At 35.1% G+C, this 18,006-nt stretch overlaps 1 protein-coding gene across 2 annotated transcripts in view; it reads left to right on the top strand.

Moving 5' to 3' along the window:
- COL25A1 (collagen type XXV alpha 1 chain) overlaps window positions 1–18,006 on the top strand; it is a 512,691-nt gene that overhangs the window by 253,347 nt on the left and 241,338 nt on the right. For both annotated transcript variants that reach the window (XM_007999508.3, XM_007999509.3), the window contains exons 3-4: window positions 10,988–11,032; window positions 12,992–12,999. In XM_007999508.3, the coding sequence (XP_007997699.3) occupies window positions 10,988–11,032; window positions 12,992–12,999 (53 nt within the window). The remainder of the gene's footprint in view (window positions 1–10,987; window positions 11,033–12,991; window positions 13,000–18,006) is intronic.

Here is an 18,006-nt window from a genome sequence, read left to right as displayed (position 1 = left end):
AAAATTTTAAAAATGTTGTGCTTTTACTTAACAACTCTATTAAAATTGAACTGTTTTAACCTGGTAGTGATAGTGAAGAAGGCAGAATTTCTATCCCAACCATAATCAATTCATGGGTATGCTGGAAAAAATACTAGAGGAGAAAAATGGGCCAAATACATGGCAAAGGAGAAAGGATTGTCAGTCCTCAATTATGTCTTTTAGAAATTAAATTTAAGTAAGGAGAGCACAAGAGTGATGAAAGACCAAGGATTAGGCAAGACAGACTCTTTTAGGTAGTATGGAGACTTGGGTTGGATTTGTTAGATAGGAGAAAACCTTGTGTGTTGGCCCAATGTGTAAGTACTTCCTCCCTTATGTAGCATGAAAACTTATTGATCTGGAGAATTGCATGATGAAAATAGGTTAAAATGATTACCCTAGTAGTTTATGCAGGTGGATTTGAGACAGACCAGTAAGCATTTAGAGTTGAAAAGTGTGGGCCCAAACTATAGCATCAGCATTGGGAATGAAAACAAAGGGACAGTCAAGAGTTGTTTCAAGGAAAAATATTGATGAAACACTAAATTTCCCAAGAATGCGAGGGAAGGACTAAAAAATTACCTTGATATTTTAAGCTTGGGTGAATGAAAAATTGTGTCATGACAGCCCAAATTCTGAAAGCCATGAACTCATTTTGCCAAGAAGGTAATGGTTTTTTTTGTTTTTGTTTTTGTTTTTGTTTTTTTTTTTGAATATTTAGTCTAAGTTGGTACTGAGCACCCAACGTGTGGAAGGTACCATCTGCAAAGGACTTCTAGACAAATGAAAAACATTCAGAGATGTGAAAAATCATTACATTTGGTAACATCTAAAGAATATTTACTCTGTGCCAGACGTGTATGCAAATGGACCAACTGCTAATATGTTCACAAAAACGAAATAGATGCTATGATTTACCTCATCTGCCAGAGTTCATGTCCATTATCATTACGCTATGTGATACTGTTAGGGTCTGACATGGCAAAGGGGCAATGAAGGGGGGTTAAGGGGGCCATGGAAGGATTGTAAGAAGAGACAGGTCACTTTGGGAACCTTGTGAGGGCTGGATTGTAGGCTGAAGAGGATTAGAGGTTGCTCTTTCCTCCCCGATTATCTAATTCATCAAAGTCAAGTCCCCTAACCCAAGTATCTCCTAAGTAGCACTTGCCTTTATGGGCACAGATGCTGTGTCTCCACAGCTGCTATGTGCTCAGTACCTCACAAGTAAAATATCTCACTTGACACTCAGAACAAGTCTGAGATAGATATTATCGACATTTTGTAGATGAAGACAAGAGTTCTAAGAGGTTAGCTTGTCCAAAGTCACATAGCTAAATTGTTGAAGAGACAGGTTCAAACTTAGGCCCTTATGGCTGATTTCAGAAGTTGTACTCTGCCATTTTTTTTTGTTTTGTTTTATTTTTAACTAGCAGAAATACTACTTTAAAAAAGGTCATCTATTTAACATTTAATTATGTGCCAGGTACTGAGAATACAATAATGAATAAGACAGGCAGTATCCCTCCTTTCTAAAAGATCAATATTTTTCTTATTTCTGTCACTTTAAATACTTATATATAACAGACTGGGTAAAAACTGCTGTGCATGCTCTAAGAGCATATTAACTGAGCTTAAACATAAATATGTGTTAATCACCTTCCCTTAGGCTAGCCATGAGTGTTCTCAGTGTATGAAGAGAGAACATTGTCTTTTTAACTTTGTAAAATAGAAGTTTATTAACTGTTGGCCAGTGATTTCTCATGATTATTTTTCCTTTAAAATGAAAAGCTAAAAATAAGCCTATAAACAAAGATTTTAAATAAAGGGCTTCAGAAATACTCATGAACATATTTTTTCTAAGTTGACTTAAATCTCTTATTTTCTTTTGGGCAGTTGTGTGTTTTTGTATCAGAAAATACAGTGATCTATAGTGTGTTTAATAAGTGACCAAATTGTTAGTTTCAGCATTTGTAATCGAAGTGTCAGGTTGTCTTGATATACATCCCTAACCCACTGTTTACTACCTATGTGCTGTTGAGCAAATCTTTTAACCTCTCTATATCGTCACTTTCCAGAATTGTATAGATCACACAACTAGTAAAAATAAGTGAGACCAAGCATGTACAGTGCTTAGCCCAGTGCAAGGTGTGTGATGGCACTCATAAGTATTACTCATCATCATTGTCCCTTGTATTATTTCCTAGTATTTTGTGCTTTTCCCCCACATGATACAGGGGCTCACTAGGTTCTCTGGCTTTCACAGACAGATCTTACTCTATCATTCCTGCACTGATTGTTTTAGTATGCCCGTGCCTTCATGCTTATTTCACTGGGTCCATACTTCCATGTTACCTTCTCTCTCTGAACTACTCCTACTCTTACTCGAATGTCTTTGTCTTGCCTTTCTGTTTTTTCATTTTCCATCACTCATTTCGAGTGTTAAACCAGTTCTGTATTATTATTCTATGAGTCTTTTTACTACTGGGTGGAAATTTTGGCGTCATGCTAAATGATTAATTTAGCACCCACTTAAATATCTGGGCTATTTACATATGTGTAACGGTGTGTGTGGTGCTGCTGTGTTTAATTCATCCATTGGAAATTTGGCAAAAGCTTGTGGTGTCACAAAGCCATTAATAAAAACAAATCCTAGTTTCTATTAGCCCACTTTTTAAATTTTCCATGAAGATTATTTCAATCTTTGATAAATAAAAATTAACATAATTTTATTTATTAAATATTTGAAAAACTACATTCAACTGTTGATCTTATTTTTTTCTGTTAGTTTAACATTTTTGTTTATCTTTAAAAGAGGTGTCTACCACTCTCAATTCCATTAGAAACATGTAATCTGCAAAGTTAATTTAAAATATTTTTCTGCAAGCTTAGAAACTGTTTTTCATGTTAATATATTACATTGTATAGATAATAGTCACTCTTGTTACATAGCATGTAATCTCACAAAGAATCATATCTTTCCTATTTCCCAACCCCTAGTCTCTGACATTTTGCAGCCCCCTTCCCCACAAGTAGAAATAAAAAAAGCTGTCATGATAAATCCCCTGTAGGATCCTGGGGTAAAACATTCTAGTACCATAATAATGAAACACTTTATGTGTGGGAAAAGAATGATAGAAATAACAACTGTGCCACATCAGACCTCATTAAAGTCAATGAACTGCAACATCAGGCTGTTTGTAGTCTTGAACAGTTTCTATGGAATATTCTACTATATTTATTATCTAGATATTAAAAACAGCAACAAAGATAATCCCTCATTTTCTGGAATTCCATTTCTGGAAACAAAGCATTGATATAAAGCCCAGAAAACATTGTACTCATTTTGGAAATCCATTTCTTTTATTGTTTACGTGCAGTAGTGTTTTCCAGTATGTCCTTGTGAGAGTCTCCAGTTGTCTCATGAATGTGATCAGTTTTTCCTACTTATGAAATTAATAAATATCAACTAATTCTCAGATAAACTGGACATACTTGATTTAATCCTGGCACCACAAAGAACTAAACTTACACTGCGATAACTGGGAATAAGTTTTAGAAGGTGATTTTGTTTATTGACCTCTCTCCACAGGAGTAGAAACTCAACCAATTTAAAAATAACTCTAATGATCACATATGTTGAGAATTAGATTTACCACAATTCTGATGTAATTTATTTGTGTTTACTTAAAACATCTTAATGGCAATTGTTAAAATTTTCACTTTATTTCAAATTAAAGCCAGGCACAGTGCCTGTAATCCCAGCACTTTTGGAGGCAGAGGTGGGCGGATCACATGAATTCAGGAGTTTGAGACCAGCCTGGCCAACATGACAAACCCCCATCTCTACTAAAAATATGAAAAAAAAAAAAATTAACTAGGCGTGGTGGTCCCAGTTACTTGTGAGGCTGAGGCAGGAGAATCGCTTGAACTCAGGAGGTGGAGGTTGTAGTGAGCCAAGATCACGCCACTGTACTCCAGCCTGGGTGACAGAGTAAGACTCTGTCTCAATAAGTAAATAAATAAAATTGAAAAAAATATAGAAACAAATAAGAGTCCTGCTCTCAGTGCATTTCATGAGAAAGATAACATGCTTTTCCAGAAGGACATACCTTGCTGCTTAATAACTCTCTTAGGCCAGGCACGATGGCTCACACCTTTAATTCTAACTCTTTGGGAGTCCAAGGCAGGAGGATTGCTTGAGGCCAGGAGTTTGAGACCAGTCTGGGCAACAGAGTGAGACCTTGTCTCTACAAAATATAAAAGACTTAGCTGGTCGTGCTGGTGTGTGCCCATAGCCTAAGCTGTTCAGGAGACTGAGACAGGAGAATTGCTTGAGCCCAGGAGTTTGAGGTTACAGTGAGCTATTATCACCACTGCACTCTGTCTAAGTAGCAATGTTCAACACCACTTACACTGTCACCAGCCTCAGTGACAGAGTAAGACTGTGTCAAACAAAAAAATTTCACATGAGAAGTATATTCTGGAATAACTCGCCCATTTTCTTCTGAAGCACTGACTACTACACCAAGGAATATTACATTTTGCATTTAAACCAGTACACACATACATATCCTCTCAGTTGGTTTTAGGTGGTCTAATGTATATACTGATAATTTATTAGCCACTTGAAGACAGTATTTTTAAAAATCTTTTTGTACCTTCCATGGGCTTTATTGTGTTTTATCTTCATTTGGTGAACATAGTTTCTGCATATTCTTTATGTTTTATAAATTTTATGTGGAATTATCATAAATCCCTTGGTATAAAAGCTTGAAAATAAGCATATTTATGAAAGGACTATTCATAAAATTAAATATTTGGTATTTTTATTTGATTAAAAAATATCCTCTAGGAATTTCACAAAACAAATCTAATTACTTTAGGGGAACAGTATATTATAAATATTCATAACTTTATTAAAATTATGTTCCTCTGATTAGGTTATAAAAATAAAAATTTGGCAACTTAATTTTTGTTTCTAACTAAAATACTGTAAAAATCTTACTAGCAAACAATTAATTTAAATACATTTATTACTTTAATAATGTGTAAGGAAATAGTTCCTCAAACATTTGTTAGTGTATCTTTTGTATTGTTAAAAATAAGGGAGAGAGACTTTTCCAAATTTTCAATTGAACTCATTATCTTTAAAATGATTGCTGTATATCTGAATAATAACTCTGTAGTGAGAGTTATGGAACTTGGCTATTGTATTATTTATTATGATTATTTATTATGATTAACTTCGTTTATAAACTGACATTCCACAGAAATTAAAACTTGAGGAAATTTGAAACAAAAATACACACATAAAAGATATTTAAAACAAACAACACTGTGTTATGTATAGTAGAGTACATGCTGATTGAGAAAATCTTGGGAAATAAATCTCCTGAATAAAAAAAAAGTCATTTCTTCTAAAAAATTAATGTTTTAGGTGGGTGCAAAAGTAATTGTGGTTTTTGCCATAAGAGTATGAAATAACGTTGGTGTGCATCAAATAGCTCATAGGCAGCGCTCCTTTAAAGTTTTCCGAGTGGTCAGCCTCATGCCTGCTGCTGGAGATACAAGGGTGAACAAGAGAATTTCTCCCTTCATGAGCTTACAGTCTAGTGGAAGGCTGTCACAAGGATTAATAATACATCTGTCTAAGTAGCGATGTTCGAAAAATACAAGGTGGGCCATTGATAACGTACTTTGGAAAGTTCGGGCTGGTTGTGGCCGGTTGTGTCTGTGGAATGTGAATTTGAAATTGACAGGCAGTGTGATGAGCTACTTTATTAAAATTATGTTGCTCTGATTAGGTTATAAAAAATAAAAATTTGGCAACAATTTTTGTTGTTTCTAACTAAAATACAGTAAAAATCTTACCAGCAAACAATGAATTTAAATACATTTATTAGTTTCATAATGTGTAAGAAAATAGTCCCTCAAACATTTGCTGGTTTGGAATCAGGAATCTGGGATCTGCTGTGTGGGACTGTGGGCAGGTTTTTCACCTCTGTTGGGCTCAGTTTTACATTTGCAGAAATGTGAATCATTTATAAACTTGTTTTAGTCATGGAGCTTTTACTTTAAATGGTTGCAATTCAGTATGGCAATCTGGAGCTGCTCTGATGGTCCAGGTTCTAAGCAGAGCCTGAAAACCTTTGGCTCATATGACCTTGTGGGTCTGTTTTAGTACAGACATTTTATGAGTATGGAGAGAATAAATTTTAGTTAGTGTTCTACTTCTACCAGGCATTGCCATTTAAGCCTTTTACTTCTAATTGTGGAATGAAAGGCTTTGGTCCATCTTGAAGGAATTTCAGGCATTAAGCAAGCAAACAGGTGGGAGGACTTTGGGGAGAGCTCTGAAATTAATCTGTGCCTGCTTGTAAGGTTAATCCAGAGGACCTGAAGGTAAACCTGGTTTAGTCTCTGAACGTAGCTGGAGGATGGGGGAGGTTGGTTGAGAAAGGATGATCCGCTGTCTCCTCTGCCCAGACAGGTTCCTCCCTCCCAAGAGCCAGCTGCAGCTGTTGGCGACCTGTTCAGGGATCCTTTGGGGTGGAGGAGCATCTTGGCTTTGCACACATTTGTCCTCCAGACTTCCCTACCCCAGCGTGCGTCCATCAAGAAGGCTGCTCCATCTGCAAAGAGCTTCATCCTCACTCTGTCCCTCCCAGACCACAAGTTCAGTTTCCTGCCCTTTCCTTTGCCATAACATCTCCATTTTCTGCCTCGAAAACTCTGAATAAGAGTATTTTTTTGGAATATTTTCTACTGTTTGAAGTATTTTATGATTTTTTTAATCTAATGTACTTAAAGTTCCCTGTGCTTCTGCGGATGAAGCTTCTAAGTTTCAGCTTTTTATTAGAATGTGTCAAAATCTTACTATTTTAGCAATCTTACTATGTTTAAAAACCTTACTATTCTTATTGATGAATATGACGGTAATATAGCATGGAAATAGTTTATAAGCTTCAACACATGAATGAAAAATGAAGGAAACACTTGTTTAGTATAATGTAATAGCAGTTTACAGTTTCATCCTCACAATAATCATACAGATGGGGCAGAATGAGTATTATTTACCAGATAGCAGATTAAAATCAAAGAGATTAGTTAAAAGTCAGTTCCATTCACACGGCAGTGAAAATTCCATAGGTTTTGAACTCTGTGTTCTATGTTGTCTTTAGTATATTAAATTGCCTCTTTGAATAGTATAATTATAAGGTGATATTAATCTCTTGCAATCTTGTTCACATACATAGTCAACTTTTATAAAATTATCAAGTAGAATCACAATGGACTAAAAAGAAAATATAAATTAAGTGAAAGAGGGAGCTGATATTTATTGAACACCTAGTGTGTGTCTTTATATTCATTAATTACCTCCTCCATTCAGTCAGGAATTTATTGTCTAATGGACCTGTGTCAGTGGCGACGACCATTAAGCCATTCTTGTAATGAGCTAGCCATCTTCTCCCTATTCTCAGGTGTTTATGACAACACACACCTAAGCACAATCACCCAGGGTGTGAGCCTTCCATTTGCTTTTTATCCACATGATACCTGCTCTCCAAAAGCAGATCCAGCCAGAAATGTGTGTTGAAATAGAAAACAAGAGGTCAAAACAAAACACCTAGCCAATGATGAATTCTGAAACTTTTCTCTAAATACTTCCTGTGTGTTTGTTGTAAATGTTTATAAAAGGTAAAAATATTTTCAAAGAGAAATAAGATGACTGTGAAAAAATCTCTTACTGGAGTGCCAAGAAAGATTACGTTTAAACTCAGCCTTGAAATATTATACTCTTAGGAGTGAAGAAGAGTGAACAGATCCAAGTAATACGGGTAGAATTCACAGGTTTTGGTAATTCATCTGATGAGCCAGGGAAGAGTATTCCAACTACTTCCAGTAACCACCCACCCTCACAATCATATGAGGGCCCATAGAGTGGCATATGTTTCCTTCTAGGTACATATCTAACTTTAGAGAAGAGCCTTATCAAGGGGGTACATCATTAGTGAGGAACTGGAATGGTTTAGGAAGCTTTCCTTTGTTAATTGATGAACTGGGTCTGTCTGAACTTGGGTTTATAGTCACTGGTTTTTAAATAATTACCATGATGGCAAATTTTTACTAATTCTGTCTCAGGCTGACAGCTTGCATCTATTTTTGAAAGTTAGCAAGAACTCTTTCTGAAGCATGAATAGTACCAATTGTCCTGAATTTTCTAACACTGAAGAGCAATCTGGTTTTGTCATCTCTCTCTGTTTTCTGTAATTCATTCTTCATTGAATGAATTTTCTGCTTGTAAGTTTTCACTTCCTCTATTGCTGATAGCTTCTGTTTTTTCTCTTCCCATTCATATTCTTGAACCAGTTTGTTTTGCAGAGTCATGTCTTTCTGCTGATAGAATTTACTGAGAATTTCTGTTGCAAAGATCTGGCCAAGTTTAGTGAATGAGAACCATGTTCCAACTTCTGTATGTGTTCATACAGCTCATGCCTGGCTGACAATTCATTACTCAGTTTGGAATGGAAATGGCCACTATCTTTTGTGACAATTGTTAACATCAGTTTTGTCTGATTTCTTTTTTCTGATTTGTTATCTTCTCACTCTGTTCTGCCAGCTATCCATTGCCAAATTCGTCTCATCCATTTCATTTTTATTATTCTTTTTGTCTTTAAATTCAGAAGCAAGATCAAATTATTTGATCTGCACAGTAGACTTCTTCAAACATCAGATTATTCTCTTTGTAAGTAAGATCTTTACCTAGACTTTTCTGAGAGTTTTGTATAATTTATTATCTCACCAAGCTCAGTATAATGCTCCCTGCAGTTTTCTGATTCTGATAATAATTATAACCTGCTTTTCTTAAATCCAGTATTTTCTTTGTAAATTCATTAGTTTATATTCCATCTTCTCATAACTTAGTTTAAATTCATTTTCTGTCAAATATTATGACATTCTTTGTAAAACCCTACCATATTCAATAGATATCTGTCTTGCCAAATGCCATTTCATTTTGCTTGCATCCTGTTCTTCAATTCTCAATATGACAAGCAGATTTACCACAGCATTTGATTCATTTCTTTAAACCTTCTGATTGAATATTTAATCCAGATATGTTCAGAAATATTCGTATTTTGGTTTTTGATTTCTTCAAAAGATGTGAGTGCTTCTTTAATCATTTTTTTCATAATCTTCTCTCTGTTAAATAAAATAAAAATTTATTCAAGTTATTTCTTAAATATTTGTGCAATCTATTGTTTTTATTTGATGAAATCTACTGTTGAAAGACACATTCTTCAGGGGGAAAATGGCAAAGAAGCTAATTCCCAATAAATAAGTAATAATTAGAGGCCTCTAAGACATGTTGTAAAAATCAGGGCTGGGCCTTTGTGGTACCTTTGTTGTAGGTGAGACAACAGTCAGTCAAAGTACTTTCCATTATAATTTCCCTCTGGTATTTCCTAGCATTTTTTTTTTTTTGTCTTTGAATATTCCTAAGTTTCTCCTTCCACATAGTTAGGGTGAACTATTTTTACATGCCACTTGAAATATAAGTTAAATCATAGGACTACTATATTCAGTTTTCGAAAATTCTCATCTGTCATCTCTTCCACAATGGCTTCTAATGGTCCTACCATGTGAACCACAGACATTATAAGTATATAGTGGTTGCTAGAGAGTTCTTAGTTTAAGTGATGTTGTACTAGAAAAAGTATAATTCTTAGTCTTAAGGAAGTTTTATATATCAGATTATGTCTCTATGTGTATGTGTGTGTGTGTGTGTGTGAGACTTACTCTGTGTAAGGGATTGGGAGGAAACTAACTGCCCCACTGATGTTTTTATTTCTCATGATAGTGTTTCCATGTGGGAGCCGGTAGCTCAGGATCACATTGAAAGTCGCCTGGATACTAAGGCCTGTGCTGCTTGTGTCTTGAACTTTCTAAAGTTTGGAAGTCATCAGTCCTACTTAGCAGCTCATTCTTTAAAATCAGGCAGTTCTGTATTTTCCTTGGCCTTCTTCTCCTGGCAAATATTATAAGACCTCAATTCTCATTGTGGGCTAATTATTCTCTTCTATTTGCCTGAACCATAATTCAGTGCAAGGCTACTCCTGCCCAAGGAAATGAGGACAGAAATTATATAATTGAGAATAATGGCTTGAAAGCCATAAACGTCTAGAATCTTGTGCTAAGTCTGATACATACTAGCTTGGTGGTCTTTACTGGTAACTCACCGGGAAAAAAAAAAAAAAAAAAGAAGTTTTATTTCTCTGCTTTTAAAATGGGATCATCATAAAGGCTAACTATTTATTGAATGACAATAATGACCTTGCCCTTGTAGAAAAATCAGATCTATAATTACTACCTAAATACTGCCCTATTAAAAAGGTTGTGATTTTATTCAGGTGGTTGTTGATCAGTAAAATTCCAATATATTCACATTTAATGAGGTATAAATATTTGTAAGGATTGTTTTCCATTACTAATATATACATTTAACTAACTGCCAACTAAACATTTTCAGAAAATTATGATGGACCTGACTGAAAAGAAACTATAAATCATTTGGACTTAGTACTTTTAAATTATTAATCAGTACTTTAATTATTCATATACTGAAAGGAAATATTCCTTAGAAACATAAAACTCAACACTAACAATTTTCTTAGCAAACTCTTTCTTTACTGATGATATTAAAGCAGGATGAACAAAAATTCCAAATCATTGGTGTTAAGTAACCCTAGATGATCATGTATCTAGAGTAGCTTTTATAATTAAATGAACCTTAAGAGTTTTGCTGAAACACGAAAGACAGTACTGACCTTTACAAACATCTGGTCTCTTTCTTGAAATTGGTAGATAAAAACAATGAGAAAATATATATAAATTATTTACTAGACATTTTGGTGGAACCAGGAAAAAAAGTTAAACTACACTCAAAACATTATCCTTTGTATTTCAGGCCCTCCAGGGAAACGAGGTAAGAGAGGCCGAAGAGGAGAATCTGGTAAGTCTCTCTTTCAGCTGCTCTATGTCACTCATGTTCTGGTTAAGTTCCGGCATCTGTTCTTCGTAATTAATGTTAATATTGTCTTGTTGGAGGTTGTATGTGTGCGTTTAAATTTTCTCTGCTAGACCTAGTTGTTTGTTTGTTTGTGTTTTTTTAATCTTCTTATTTCTATCAAACTGCAGAAAGGGGAAGTTTGCAAAGTATTGTTAATTGCAGTTTAGTAACAATTGGTACCCATTTGGGGCTTATTTACTGGGTCAAGTTAAGTCTGTCCTTTCTGTGTACAATGGAGGGTTTCTCAGCTGCACACAGTGTGATAGCATCAGCCACGTATCCATCGATGTAGGTGGTCAGTAAATGTAGGTCCTTTGCCAAAACATCTGCCTTGGGACACTAGGGCACGTGTCTTAGAAAGCTGTGTTGCTATTTTATCCAGTTGGCGCAATTTTGTCATGCTTTTACTCCCATTGTTTTCAAAATTTGAGAATGTGTTATCCTTCTTGTACAACCATGAAATTTTATTAATGACAGGAGCCTTAGTAATCAATCCAGAATTTCCATTTTGTAGTTGAGGAAATGGAGGCCCATAGCAGTCAGGTGATTTGGCCAAGGCAGAACTTGAAACAGAACCAATTGTCCCGATTCCTACTTCAGGACATTCTTGCTTTCAGGTCAAATCCCTGTATGTAAAACAAATCTCCAATGTAAAACAGAAAAGTCAAGTAAAATTTCTTTTGAAACTGAGGTGATCTGTATAAATGAGTTCACTTACTGTTTTTCTTTTTCTTTGGAAAGTGACAACATAAAGTCTTATGAGGCCATTAATTCTTCCATGCAAGATAAAGTAATTTAAGATTTGACTCTAGCATGCCGTAAATTATTTTTCAGTATTTTTTCTAAATATTTATCAATATTAAAAATAATCAATTACTAAGTATTGAAACAGAAACATTAACCTATCGAGAAGAGCTGATAGCAGATTGATGTGTGGTTTTTTTTCTTGCCTCGTGTCCTCTTCCATTTTAAGAAAGATGTAAAAGTAAAAAGTGTTTATGAAAATTTATTAATTTGAGCAGTGTAGTTGCTTATTTTTTTTTTAAAGAGTGTTATCAAAAGCTACCTTTAAAGCTCATTGAATCTAAATAATTGAAAACTTGTGTAGGTATTCCTTCATGAAGTGTAAAGTTTTCTAATAAAGGATACTGTATAAATTTGTTTTGAGGAAAAAGAAATGATAAAACATTAGTGGAATCAGATAATCATAGAAATGATCTTTGATTGTTGTCAAAAGAAAGAGGATTATGGGGAAAAAGTGAAAAATTTATGCTTATACAAAGTTTCTTAGAAAATAAAAGCCAATTTCCAACTTCCTAGCTACTTAGAACTGGTATTTTAATTGAGCATAATGGTATGTGAAATATTTAAAATTGTCTTAGACTCTGCCTGTTTTGATGGTTTTAAAGAAATTTATATAAACATGAAGAACTAGATTTTTATATATTTATAATAGTGTCGAATAAAAAATTCTAAGGACAAATAATAGGTACATTTCTCATTTGGCTGTTTTATCAAACTCAGGAAGTTATATATCAATTCTCTATAACTGGTCTATCATAAATTACCAAATATTCTCATAATTCATACTTATCTAAACTTTTATAAATTAGTCTTTACTTAAGATATATGAACCTCTCAGTAATTCATAGACAGGCTTTAGGCAATCTAAAAGTCACTTGAAATTTTATGTAAAATTTTGTGTACAATTATAAATTTTTCTGAAATGGTCTCAAAGGTTCCATGGTCTAAAAATGGTTAAGAATCAGTGAATTTTTAAAAACTTCCATGTCTGTTAATCATGCTGATTATGCTCATATCTTTTGTTTGATCTTGATATTTTGCATATTCACTAACTCATCTCTCTCCCTCTTCTTCTCTCTCCACCTGCTCCCCCGATAGGTCCTCCTGTAAGTACGTTTGCTGCACTTTGCCTTGTTTGCATTTATCAGGATCACGTATGTTAAAACTTTGTTAAAACACCAAAGTATAGCCTATATGTCTATTAGAAAAATGTTACTGACCTTTGGAAAATTATTTTTTAAATACACAGTTTTGTGATCATGTGATATGTTAGAATACAGCGTATGTCCATTTAAATTTGTTTTAAATTTTTTTATTTCCATAGGTTATTGGGGAACAGGTGGTATTTGGTTACATGAGTAAGTTCTTTAGCAGTGATTTGTGAGATTTTGGTGCACCCATCACCTGAGCAGTATACACTTTACCCTATTTGTGTTTGTTTATCCCTTACCCCCTTCCCACCTTTTCCCCTGAGTTCCCAAAGTCCATTGTGTCATTCTTATGCGTTTGCATCCTCATAGCTTAGCTCCCACTTATGAGTGAGAACATATGATGAAAAACATTTATTTCTGATATGATCACACACCAATACCCTCATGAGATTTTTGGATAACTTATGAAGCTTCTGATTTTAAATCCTTTTCCTGGAATTCTGAGGTTTCTTTTGCAAGCAAATCTCCAAGCTATTTCACACTTCTTTTTTCATCTGTTTAAACTTGTATCTGAAATATTTGCATTTGCCAGTCTACCAAATGTAGATGGCAACATGATCATGGAAATGATACCCCCAGTGAGCTTGGACCAGTCCTCCCTCCTTAGGCAACACTTCTTTTGAAGTCTGTTGGAGTTTTGCCTGCATAAAGAACATGAGATGGAGCCCTTGGAGAGTTTCACTTTCTTTTTTCTTTACTTGAGTAGGTCATAGCTGCAGCATTCCAGTCTGCTTTGCACTCACAGGAACAGATTATCTTGTCAGCTCTGAGCTAGATGTGTTTTTGAGTAATATGCTGGATAACTGCATCTGACCCCAGTGTTTATACGGTGCACTGTGCATTTACGGTAGCAATGATCATTGGCCTTGAGATATTTTCTCATCCTGGATAGCCAGTTTGCTCCAGGGTTTGCAGACTCCACATTGGCAACTTATCTAACAGGCCAGCATGGTCCAGGGAGAGGGGCTTAGTGTATACTCGTTTACTTTATTCAGAGGAAACATTGGCTTCCAAATATCTTTTGCAGCCTTCCTGCCACGTTCAAGGATGGAACATTAATCATGTTAGAAATGACTTTGCTTCTGTAACTGACTTTCAGCTCTTGCTTAATGCTAGGCATATGGCATGCCCTAGGTCTAAGAGTCTTTACTTTTTGGCTTCATACTTAAGTCTCTTCATGTTAAGTAAGTAACAAACCACTACTACCCAGAGGAAACTCCTGAGGTTACGGATGGAGTAGAGTGTTCAAGGCTTCTTTTTGTGGAATCCACATTAGCTATGTCAAGAGGTAGTTAAATCTCATTTCTGCCTTATGAATTCTTCAGCATTCTAGTACTTCCTCTTTGATTCCTCGAAAATTCAAGCAACCACATAGTTCTCACTTTCTTGAGGCTGTTAGTCCAAATTTTCTACCTAAAGATGTCAATTGTTCCTCCTTTTCTTATTATATATAAATAATTACCATTAAGCCCCTAATGTAAGGCAAGCAGTATTCTAGGCACTTTACATGTATAATTTCATTTTGTTCTCACACCAACCCTCTGATGTTACTATTCCTATTGTTCAGCGAGGAAACAGACTCATAGAGGTTAATTACCAAAGGTTGCACAGCTAGAGGATTTGCAAAGTTGAAATTCAATTAGATATGTCTGATTTCAAATCGATTCAGTTTACCACACTTTATTCCATTCCTTGTGAATTATAGTTGTGTTATAACATGGATCATTGTTACATGGGTTTGTCAGGCCATGGGTGAAATCATATTCTTTGATTAAAATAATCACATATAATATAAAATTATGGCCAAAAATGCAAAATGGCTAATCTATAAAACAAGTATTGATACTGTCCCACCTTGACTACATTTTAAAGAAGTTATAATATGTTTGGCAAACAGCATCAAATCCAATAAATAAAGTATAATCATGAGTTTCCATACTGACTGGAAGATAATTCAAGCTGCTTATATTTGATAAGATGAAAAAACATTGATTGTACAAAAGAGAAAAAACATTGATTATGCTATCTTTACTAACAAAATAGAAGCCTACCATAGTACTTAGGACCCAATATCATGGGCTTCCTTGTGGGTAAAATACGTTACGATGAAATCCTCTTGAGCCTCCAATTCGTAAATCTCCACGTATAATATCTAAAAAGTATCTGCCTTCCATCACATTTTGCTTTAGAATAGGTCGCTTTATAACAAATTTCTGGCATTCTTTTTATATCAGAGTAAATATTAATGAACAATGGGATTATTGCAATTAGATAAATTTATCAGCAATATGTTCATTTAGAGACAATACCCAATTACTGACAATTTGAATTTCTAGGGACTATTCCTATTTTTACATCACCTTAATTTTATGTACAGTTAACCCTTGAACAGTGTGAGGGTGAGGGGCACCAACCCTCTGCTCAGTGAGAAATCCACAGATAACTTTTGACTCCCCAGAACTTTACTACCAATAACCGACTGTTGACAGAAAACCTTACCGATAACACAAACGGTTAATTAATATACATTTTGTATGTTGTGTGTATTACATACTGCATTCTTACAATAAGCTGGAGAAGAGATGTTATTTGGAAAATCACAATGAAGGCCAGGCGCGGTGGCTCAAGCCTGTAATCCCAGCACTTTGGGAGGCCGAGACGGGCGGATCACAAGGTCAGGAGATCGAGACCATCCTGGCTAACCCGGTGAAACCCCATCTCTACTAAAAAATACAAAATACTAGCCGGACATGGTGGCGGGCACCTGTAGTCCCAGCTACTTGGGAGGCTGAGGCAGGAGAATGGCGTGAACCCGAAAGGCGGAGCTTGCAGTGAGCTGAGATCCGGCCACTGCACTCCAGCCTGGACGACAGAGTGAGATTCCGTCTCAAAAAAAAAGAAAATCACAATGAAGAGAAAATATATTTACTATTCATTAAGTAGAAGTGGATCATCACAAAAATCTTCATCCTCACCATGTTCACATTGAATAGTCTGAGGAGGAGAAGGATGAAAAGGGGTTTGTCTTGTTATCAGCAGAGAAGGAAAACTGGCATATAAGTGGACCAATGTGGTTCAAACCCATGCTGTTTAAAGTCAACTGTTTATTTTTTCCTTTCACTTCTTTTGCCTGAACTAAAATCTGACAGTTTCCATAATTTTATTTTTAGAGAAATGTATCATCCTACTTTATATCTTTTAAATCATTATTCAACTATCTCCACAAGTAAGCTATCGAGGGATATATTGTCATCTTAATCACAGTTGCCCTAGCCTCCATTCTACACTCTAAATATAAAGCACAAAATTGGTCTGAGAAGTTAGTCTTGCTTCTGGTGAGCAATCCTTGGCACAAAATCTACGTCAAGTAAATTTCTCAAACTTCCTTCTGGCCTGCAGTTCCCATGGTGCTGTGGCTTCATGTGTACAGACAGATTAGAAAGTGTAACCTGGGGTCTTGATGTGTATTTTGCTGTCATTCACTTTCACTTCATTATGGAATGTGCTCCAACAGTGCAAGAGACATTTGGGCACTAATTCAAACAAACAAACAAATGAACGAACAAATAAAAAATTAGATGGCTCAGGGGATAATGGCAGATCTCCCTGTAAGATTAAAAGAAACAAAAAAGTATTAATGATAAAATTTAATTTAGCAACCATATATTTACAACTTTACTTAGAATGTTTTGGAAAACTTGGATATATTCCACTAGAATTATGTGTGGATATGTAACTATGTGTTTCTTTTGTCAGTTTTTGTAGTCTTGCATATTGAGATCATTTATAATTTAAACTTGAAATACAACTTGAATTAGATCCCGTGTATCAATTTACTCTCTAGGAAGCTTTCAGCTTATTACTCAGCCTTATCTATTTTGATACACACACACACACACACACACACACACACACAGAGGAGTCTGCTAAAAATGGCTGCAACAGAGCAATTTTGTGATAATGTATGTAATTTGTTTTTAAGTGAACATCAGATACTTTTTTCTATTTTCTTTCTCATAAAGGTAACATACTGGAATATTGTTCTAATGGACTCTATGCATGTGCTTTGAGCATCTAGCTCAGATATCACAACTGTATTTGCTAGAATGATTTGTCAGTCCATTGTATTATATGACTGTCAAATGGTACCTTCTGTTTTGGATCATTTAAAAATAAGTTTCTACTTTAATAGGAGGCAGAGAGAGTTTGATCAAAATTTACAAAATGACTTTAGGGTTTTTAAATGGAGCAAATTTTACACATAGTTTTGATCTTTTTCAGAGTCAATAGTGTCTTCTGTCTCTTTGTCCCAAAAAGAAGTGTTATTCTAAAATTCACAGGTCACAGAATCAAGCAAGTCCTGTAACTATAGCCAGAAAAGAGCCAGGAGACCTTTTTTTAACTGGCTGTTTTATTTGTATCAGTCTATCAAGCCCTACAATGATGCTTGACTGACAGGGATATGATGTTATTGTTGGTCGTGTAGAACCCTCTGAGGTGTGAAATACGACTCTGTTGTGCAGCCTGCTCTGTCCTGTCCACCTTTAACAATTGTCAACTCAGTTTGAACCCTAGAATCTTGTTGACAGATGAATGAAGCAGACTTGGCCAAGTTAAGCTTACAATGCTATTTCTGCCAATGTGGTAGATGAATTAGGACAAGAAATCTCAGTAGAACTTTTAGATGAAAACCTCTGATACCTTTACTGCATATTGAAAAAATGATAAGATTTTTAAGTCAAATTATGTCTTTTCCTGATATACAAATAACTACAATTTATAGCAGCTACCTACCATGTGTCACTTTACATACCAGTTCTCAGACCACCCTGTGACCTAGGAGTTACTATACCTATTTTATAGTGGAGAAAGCTGAGGATTGGACCAGTCAAATCATATACC

This window comes from Chlorocebus sabaeus, chromosome 7, assembly GCF_047675955.1.
Source record: "Chlorocebus sabaeus isolate Y175 chromosome 7, mChlSab1.0.hap1, whole genome shotgun sequence".
Lineage (NCBI taxonomy): Eukaryota > Metazoa > Chordata > Mammalia > Primates > Cercopithecidae > Chlorocebus > Chlorocebus sabaeus.
This window is presented reverse-complemented; position numbering and strand designations above follow the sequence as displayed.